Raw genomic sequence first — 9369 nt, 5'->3', positions numbered from 1 at the left:
CACATAACCAATGAATTGTTCTTATTACGGGATCGCGGGAATGTAACAGATTAAAATGAATAAATTTTCTAAACACTTGAGATGTGGAAAAGAAATTTGGCTACTCGTTTTAAATGATTTCGTAAAATCAAAAATTAAAATCGTAAATCCAAAAATTATTATTTATTTTTGGAGAAAGCCACGGGAATGTTATAGTGATTGCACATTAAAAGTTACAATGGATATTCGCTAGAATTATGATATGAATAAAAAGTACAGGCCAATCCGATAGAATTTTGAATCTGTGCAAGTCAGAACAATACTCCAATTGAATTTCAAGTCTAGATCTCAAAATACAATTCGATAAAGTGCCCAGCGAAGTGGGCGGGTAACAGCTAGTATTATTATATATTAATAAATGTAAATTTATAATTTACATTTGATTAGATATAATTATGTACATAGCTTTATGTTATATTATATACATAGCCCTATATCAATTAGATCTGATCAGATATAATCATTTATAGATTTATATATAATCATATATAGACCTAGATAACTCAAATCTGATCATATATAGACTTACATAAAATATACATACAATATATGAGTCTATATATGATTATATATATTTTATATAAAAATTTAGATATAATCATATATCTATATGTATATATTAGATATATATATTAGATATATATATATATATATGTATATATATATATATATATATATATATATATATATATATATATATATATATATATATATATATATATATTGTAACAGGGTAAATTACCCTTAATCGATAAGTCGCCAGAGATCGATAACTTTTCGACTAGCATTTGAGCGCATCGATCTTCGGGCCTAGAGAGAGCAGGAGGGGGTATTTTTGGGGTCGTTATATAGACGAGCCATGCGTGGTGTCCGGAGAAGTAGTAAAGTGTTGGAACGAGTAACATCAAGAAGTCCAAAGAAGGAAGCGAGTATCAACCATAGAGTTTCTTCAACCAAATTTACACCAGGTATTGGACTTTGGTAATGATGAGCCTTGGGGCCATATACCCGGCTCATCAAACACACTACTTCTCATTTTATTTATTCAAGTTTGGATAATTCAATTGTTTAATAATTTTGCTTAATAATAATTAATTATTTAATTGAAGTGATTCGTTTTGCTGGGAGCGTTCCTCCTGGGGATTTTACACCCGAGGAATGTTCTAGACCTCCTGGGTTTAGGTCGTGAGTATCTAAATTGTTAATTCAGCTGGTTAATAATTATTAACATCCTGGATGGGCTACATTAAAATTCAGTTTTATTATTTAATTAATTTCTGAACATCGAGAAATAGTTCAATCAGCAACTCACGACTTGGTCAAACGTTGGTCCCCGAGGTCAAGCTAACTACGCAGTAACGAACAACGGCATCCATTTTGAGCGCGCAAATTCCTTGAGAATTTTGTGACGCAGTAAATTTACAATATTAACAACTGGACTATTATTATAAATTATAACAATTGAATTATCAATTATTAATATTATTTGTTACAAAAAAGTATTATTTATTTAATATAATTTATTGAGAATCGGCTACTGAGTTTACTTATTTTTTATTAATTTAAATTTAAATTTTCTTCAAATTCGTGATAGAAAATATAATTTTTTTTTTTATTCCGGTCGAAAAAGTTTACTTAATGAAATAATAATCTGCATTATTTTTTAAACTGACCAAACAATGTTTCTGACGAAAATAAAACTTCCCCTATGAAGCTTGTTTCAGCTAAATATGAGTGGATTTTTGTTACAGAAGTCAGTACTCCAGTGTTCTTCCGGATTAAAATCTTAATTCACTTCTGAATCACTCCAGTATTATTCCACTAAATAAAAATCTGAATTCTCTTTGTGCGCGGAGTGTAATTAATTCCAAATTTACTCCTGACTTTTTACAGTGTCATGATAATAAATTAACAATAAATTAATGGCCTCTAATAGTTCATTTTTATCTATTCATTGTGAATTGATTCATAAACTCATACTTCGGAATATTGTGATATTAAACCGGATAATATTTTATTCTAAAAAAAAGACAATGCTGCCTCAAATAAGTTCATAAAATTCTAATGAAAATACAAATTATAACCTCAAAAATTATTCTCTTTCAAACTATAGATTTAATCGACTTCCGTTTCCGGTGTGGTAGTGTGTAGACGCATGTCAAATCTAGTGCTATCGTTTCGGTAATTTTTGGGTAGAAATACTTAAGGCAATTTATTGTGTTTTGGGTTTAGTTGAGGGAGTTAAACTTGGGGATTATTTGGACGTGTAAAATTATTTTCGTGAATTGGTGCAAGGAGCAAGGTAAGCCAAGTTTCTCTGCGTGTCAGCAGTTGGAGGTTAGGACCAGTGTCGGGGAGGAGGGTAGAGGGGCAAGGGGAGGCAAGAGGGAATAGAATTAGGTGTAGCGTAGTGGGAAAGGTAGGAACAGAGCGCTAGTGCGGGAGCTGTAGTTGGAGCGGTAGGTAAAGTGGGGATTGGGTTGAGAGACTATGACGGATGATTCCAATCTGGGGAAAGCGGGAAGTTTGAATCCATTTCAAAGGCGGGTAGATTTAAACAGATCATCAAGCGCTGGTGATCTGTCTGAGGTGGTTCTTTCGGGTAAAAGGAAAGATAGAGAAGGGGAGATTGGATTGAGACTTGAGAGGGACCGGGCAGAAAGGGATATAATTAAAAGGAGTAGACTAATTGCGAAGTCGCCGAATAAAAAAATAGGGCTCACGGAGGAAGAGATGGAAGAGATCCTGAAAAAGCTAGGTGGGATTGAAACTAAGATCTCGGAGGAATGCGGGAAAGTGAGTAAGAGAGTGGATGAGCTAAAGGAGGAAGGTAGAAAGGAAAGAGCAGAACTCAGAAAAATATGGGAGGAAGATAAGAAAAGGATGAATGAGAGAATGGATGGTTTGGAGAGTAGATTAGAGAAAATTGAGATGTTCGTAAGTAGGCGAGGGAATGGGGAGGGAGATACACTGGAGGTAGCGGAGGGGCGAATGGACGAGGAGGCGGAGAGAAGGTTGAGAAAAATGGAGTTGGAAATTGAAAAAAGGGAAAGAGAGGTTAGGAGAAAAAATGTCATCTTAAAGGGGATAGACATGAAGCCAGGGGTAGATTTGCAGTCGGAGGTAGAGAAAGTATGGGAGAAAATGGAGATAGTAGGGGGTAGAAAAAATATGAGAAAAATTGGGAACGTGGACAAGGAGGGTAGGGGGCTGTTGCTTATTGAACTTGAGGGGAACGAAAAGAAGAAGGAGGTGATGAAGGCCAAGAGTAAACTAAAAGGAGAAAAAATAAGAGTAGATGATGACCTGACCTTTGAGGAAGGAGAGTGAGAAAGTTAGTCTTGGAAGAAGCAGTAAAAGAGAGGGCGCTAGGTAAAATTGTGAAGGTGGGTTATATGAAGCTCTGGGTTAATGGTGTGATGAGAAGATGGGATGAGGCAGAGGGGAGGTGGAGGCTCCAGGAGGGAAACGAGTAAGGGTGGAGGTTGGTAATAATAACAGGGGGGGTAGAAAAGCGGGGAAAATTATGGGGGGAGGGATAAGCGTTACAAGTAAAGCAGTCAATGGGGGGAAAGGTGCATATCGAATAGCCTATTGGAACGTGGCAGGTGTAAGGAACAAGGAAGAGGATTTTTGGGCTGGATTAAGGGAGTGGGACATAGTGGTGTTAATTGAAACATGGGTGGATAAGCAGAGATGGTCCAATGTCAAAGATTCGTGGAAAAAGGGATTTAGATGGGACATCCAGGAAGCAGTGATTCCGAAAGGAAGAGGGAGACCGAAGGGTGGGATTTTAGTAGGGGTGAAGGAAGGGATCGAATTAGGGAATAAAGGAAAATGGGATGTGGAAGGGTGGGTGGAAAAAGAAGTGAGACTTGGAGAAGAATCGTGGTGGATAATCGGAATTTATGTTAACGGAGACTTGGAAAGAAAAAATTAGGAAAACGGTTGACCCTAAAGGCCATCCCTGCAACTTCCCGCTAATTCCGTTAATACCTGGCCGCTTTTTTGAGCTCTTCGAGCTCAAAAGTACAATCTGTGTGTTGTTTTAAGCTCTCCGAGCTCAAAAAGATACCTTTTCTATGCTTTTGAGCTCTTTGAGCTCAAAAGTCTGATAGAAGTTTCATGGAACACTATTTTTTGAATGTTCATACCGCAATAACTTTTGAATGAATGAACCGATTTTTACGCGGTTGGCGGCATTCTACGTAGTTTTTTAAGCTTTATAAATAATTTCTAAGTTTCAATTGGTCAAACTAGAAATTTCGGAGTAACTCTGAAAAAACACTTTTTTCGGTTTTCTTTCGTTCACGATATTTCTCGAACGAATCAACCGATTTTGACCAGCTTGGTGGCAATCGACGTGGTTTTATGATGTTAAGAGCTGATTAGTTTTTGGAATCGATCGGTAGAGCTGTTTGAAAATTATTCCAAAAAATGTCGAAGTTATGTTGAAAAAATCCTTATTTCCAAATATTTCGTCGAGGATATCTCTCGAACTAATCAACCGATTTCCACGTTTTCGGCGGCAATCGACGCGGTTTTTTAACTTCTGAAATTATTCTATATCATCAAAAACGATCCGAGAAGAAATGACGAAGTTATGTGAAAAAACACTTTTTTCGGTTTTCGGTTTTCTTTCGTTCACGCTAACTCTCGAACGCATCACCCGATTTTTTTCCGGTTCACGCTGATCGGCGTTGTTTTTCAAGCTTATGGGAGGATTAGTTTTGAAGCGGATCGTTAGAGCCGTTTAAAAGATATTCCAAAAAAACTACTTTCAAAAATGATTTTTTTCTTATTTTTTTTAAGATTTTTCATGATTTCTTAAAATCTATCGGTCCGAATCGGTTCAAATTCTCAGGAAATCTAAGTTCAGCGTAGCCCTTTCGAATGGCACCAACCGCGATGAAATCGGTTCAACCGTTCAAAAGTTATAAGCGAGTCACATAGTCACACACACACACACACACACACACACACACATACATACATACAGACATAGTGACAACATCGCGGGGGTAGTCAGGGAAGCTTCCTGTGACCTTCAAACGTCGAGATCTGATGAAAACTCGATTTTTGCCAAACGGGGTAAAAACAATAACTTCCCGATTTTTGAAAATCTGAGATTTTTAGCGGGAAGTTAAAAAAGAGCTCATGAGTAGGTGGATGGATGAAACGCGGGATACCAAGGTTATATTGGGTGGAGACCTCAATGCAAGGACGGCCGCGAAAGGGGGGATTAGGATAGTCGAGGATGAGCTGGTAAGGAGTTTGAGGAGGTCAAAGGATCAGGTCATTAATAAGGAAGGTTCGGACCTCTGTAAGTTTCTCGAGGAGAGAGGCTGGGCTATTCTAAATGGATGTATGAAGGGAGACGAGGAAGGAGATTGGACTTTTATTGGGGAGAGAGGCAGCTCAGTGATTGACCTGGTCATCATGGAGGAAAGGGGCTGGGAAAGAGTGTCCGAGGTGACGGTGGAGGATAGGACCGAATCGGACCATTTACCCGTAGTAGTCAAGGTAGAGGTGCAAGGGAAGAGGGCAAGAGCGGACACAGGGAAGCACAAGAAGGGGCTGGGGAGAGGAATATGGGACAAAGATGGCATAGAGAGGTTCCAGGAAGCAATTGGAAAAGGAGACAGTGGAGGAAAATCACTAGAAGAAGACTGGGAAGCCTTGAGAGAGAGAATTAAAGAGGCTATTAAGGAATCGGAAAAAGTTATAAGAAAGACGAGTGGTTTGACTTACTGGTGGGACGAGGAGTGCAGGGAAGAGAAGAGAAAACTTAGGAAAGTCTTACAAAGATGCCAAAAAGGAAGAATAAGGACTGAGGAGTACGTAAGGGTTAAAAAATGCTATAAGAAGATGTGTAAGGAGAAGAAGATGGCAGCACTCGAGGAATGGGAAGAGAGGATTAAAAATGCACATTCAGAAGGACAGATTTGGAAGGTGGTAAATGAGGGTAGAAAAAGAAGAGGGGCAGTAAATGCAGATATAGAAATGGAAAAGTGGGATGAACATTTCAGGGACTCACTGGGGGGAAAAGAAGACATGGTAAGGAGGGAAAGCTCGGTGAAAGAGGATACCTTAGGGGAGAGGGATGAGATGGAAGAAGATGATATCTTGCTTAAGGAAGTAAAAGATTTGGTCAAAAAGATGAAAGATCACAAAGCGATGGGAGAAGACGGGATTCCAAACGAGGCGTGGAAATATGGGGGGGAAGAAATTATATTAGAATTGTGGAAAATTTGTCATAGGGTTTGGGTTGGTGAAGAGTGGCCGGAAGATTGGAAAGACGGGGTAGTAGTTCCAATCGCTAAGAAAGGAGATGGAAAGAGGGTAGATGATTATAGGGGGATCACGATTAAGCAGACTGCGTACAAGGTGTATGTAGGAATTCTGGAGAGGAGGCTTAAGAGGGAGGTCGAAGGGAAAGGAATCTTACCGGAAACACAAGCAGGTTTTAGGGAAGGAAGGGGGACGATAGACCACATTTACGTTCTAAATTACCTCATTAATAGAGAGATAGCAAAGAAAAAAGGGAAGCTAGTAATTCTGTTTGTGGATTTTAAAGCGGCCTTCGACACGGTAGATAGGGATGAGCTAGTGAAAGGGATGATTAAGAAGGGAGTAAGTTTAGGATTGGTTAGGAGATGTGAACAGGTGTTGAGAGAGACATGTGCCAGGGTGAGGATAGGAGGGGAATATGGAAAAAAATTCTGGACGGAAAAGGGGGTTAGACAAGGGTGTCCTCTCAGTCCTTTACTATTCGTGTTGTTTTTAGCGGACCTGGAGGAGGAACTGGAGAAGGGTAGATGGGGAGGGGTGGAGTTATCAGGAGGTAAAAAGGTGTACTCCTTGGCGTACGCAGACGATGTTGCTCTACTAGCAAAAGAGGAAGAGGATATGAGAGGAATGATAAGAACGCTGGAAAGATACATAGACAGTAAGAAGTTGGTAGTAAACGTAGGAAAATCGAAGATAATGAGGTGTAGGAAAGGTGGAGGTAGGAAGAAAAAAATAGCTTGGGGATGGTAGGAAAAAGAGTTGGAGGAGGTGGGTAGATACACGTACCTGGGTTACGTGGTAAGGGCGAATGGAGATCAGGGAGTGCATGTGAGAGAGAGAATGGTAAAAGGGGCAAGAATTTTGGGGCAAGTGTGGGGTTTAGGAAAAAGGAAGTTTGGTAAGGATTGGGCTAAGAGATTGTGGTTGTTTGACAAATTAGTATGGTCTGTAATGAACTATGGGGTGGAGATATGGGGTTGGAAATGTCGGGAAGAGATTGAAAGAATTCAGGAAAGATATTTGAGATGGGTGCTTGGAGTTTCAAGGAGAGTGGCTGGTTATTTGGTAAGGGAAGAGCTGCAAAGGGACAGGTTGGAGGGGAAAGCAGGGATGAGAGCGTGGAGTTACGAAAAAAGGATTGAGGAAGGGCGAGGTGGTCAATTAGCTTGGAGATGTAGAATGGAGATGAGAAAAAGAATAAAAGCAGGGAGAGGTTTGGTAGGTTGGGAATTAGAGAGGGAAAATTACTTTAAAGAAAGAGGATGGAATCTTCTAGAGGTGGAAAGGAGCTGGGAGGAAGGGTGTATGAGAGGAGAGGAGTTAGTAAGATTGGAGAAAAGAAGGCAAGAGAAGGAAAGGTGGGACAGGATAAGTGAGTCTAGAAGTAAGAGGGAGTACAAATTTATAAAAGGGACTAGGAATACCCGGATATCTTAAAAGGATGGAGTGAAAGAAAGATGGAATAGGGTGGCGAGATTTAGATTAGGGAGACGCACTGAAGGGGGACAGGTACTGGGAGAATAAGGAGGATGATAGCTATGCAAAGTATGTCATTTAGAAGAGGAGAGCATTGATGGGAGCATGTCTGGGAGGTGTGTTCTGGGCTAGGGGTGGACAGAGGGTGGCAGGAGATGAGATCAGAAGTACTGGGTGACGAAGGACAAGGAGAAACTTGGCTTACAGGGATTGAGATGCTATGGGGGGACAAGGAGAGGGTGTAAGGGGGTCGCGAGTAGTAAAATACAACGGAAGCAGAGGTCTCTCGAGTGCGTGTGCAATTGAGGTATAGAGGTATGGGTGGAGTATGACTGCGGGTTTTTTCTTTGCTATGATAGCTTTCTTTTTCCCGCCAGTGTGAGCATTCTGTGTGTTTGAGGTTGTAAATACTGTTGGATTAAGCGTTATATTATAATGAAGTATGTAGATTAAGACTTAGGTTTAAGCACAATTTTTGTAAGTGGAATGGGAGTCCGCTGTTTGTGCCCCATAAAAAAAAATGGGCAAATAAAGCAATATTATTATTACTATAGATTTAATCATTTTTGTTTTCTCCGGCGAACAATTGACCTAATAACCGAATATAATCGAATCATTTTTTCTCAATTCTAAATGATAACACAGTAGTTCCAAACAGCTGAAATGGTGATTTAATTATTTCTACAAATTGTGTGGAGAGCTTTAATACCGTCCAATGGTTTTGAAATTTTTACTTTCAGAATTGTTCAAATTTCAAAACCAATGGATTGCATTTAAGCTTGACCAATAATTTGTTTTTGAATTTAATCATTATTACAATTATTTTTCAATAATGTACTATTTATAAAAGTGAGATTTTTTTTAATTCATTAGCAGTATTAATAAGGCCCTTCATTTTCTTCGTGAACACAAAAACATTTAAGTCGATATTTTTTAGATTCAATTAAGAAAATATAATTTGCCGAGCATCCGCATCACTAAACGAATATTTTTCTTAAATTTCGATTCGGATGTAGTGTTTGATCATCGATTTACATTCGAGTTTTCTCTCACCTTCATACATTCTGTTATATAACTGTACAGGGTGTCCCGGAAGTGACAGATGCCATTATAGTATCTCATGAAAAAAATTATTCTAAGACGGAAAGTCCTTGGCCATTTTTCAATCAGGTGCATAGATAATTAATTATTAATTAAAACAACGTTCCTTTATATACTAGGGAAAGAGCACCAGTGTTCAGTAAAATACGTGCCAAATAAAGACACAACTAACTGCATGACTAACTAACAACGATAGATACGTTTTCACACATATTTACTTACTCATTCACACGTGCAAGCGTCTTCGTTTGGAACGCATAAAAGGATGTTATTTTAATGAATAATTAATTATCTATGCATCTGATTGAAAATAGTTAAGGAATTTTCGTTTCAGAATTTTTTTTTCTATCAGATACTACAATGGTTTCTGTTACTTCTGGAAAACCTGTATAATCCGATTGTAAAAACTCAAGCACTACATACGTCAGCGACACCGAGATCCAGACATTATTGTACTTATTG

At 38.7% G+C, this 9369-nt stretch overlaps 1 protein-coding gene across 1 annotated transcript; it reads left to right on the top strand.

Annotated features, from left to right (window-relative positions):
- The first annotated feature begins 2529 nt into the window (after window positions 1-2529).
- LOC123265941 lies at window positions 2530-3369 on the top strand. The gene has a single exon (XM_044729968.1). It carries the CDS (start codon window positions 2530-2532, stop codon window positions 3367-3369), a length of 840 nt encoding a protein of 279 aa, XP_044585903.1.
- The last annotated feature ends 6000 nt before the right edge of the window (window positions 3370-9369 follow it).

Source organism: Cotesia glomerata, linkage group LG1, assembly GCF_020080835.1.
Source record: "Cotesia glomerata isolate CgM1 linkage group LG1, MPM_Cglom_v2.3, whole genome shotgun sequence".
NCBI lineage: Eukaryota > Metazoa > Arthropoda > Insecta > Hymenoptera > Braconidae > Cotesia > Cotesia glomerata.
Note: the sequence above shows the minus strand (reverse complement) of the source record. Positions and strands in the feature narration are given on the sequence as shown.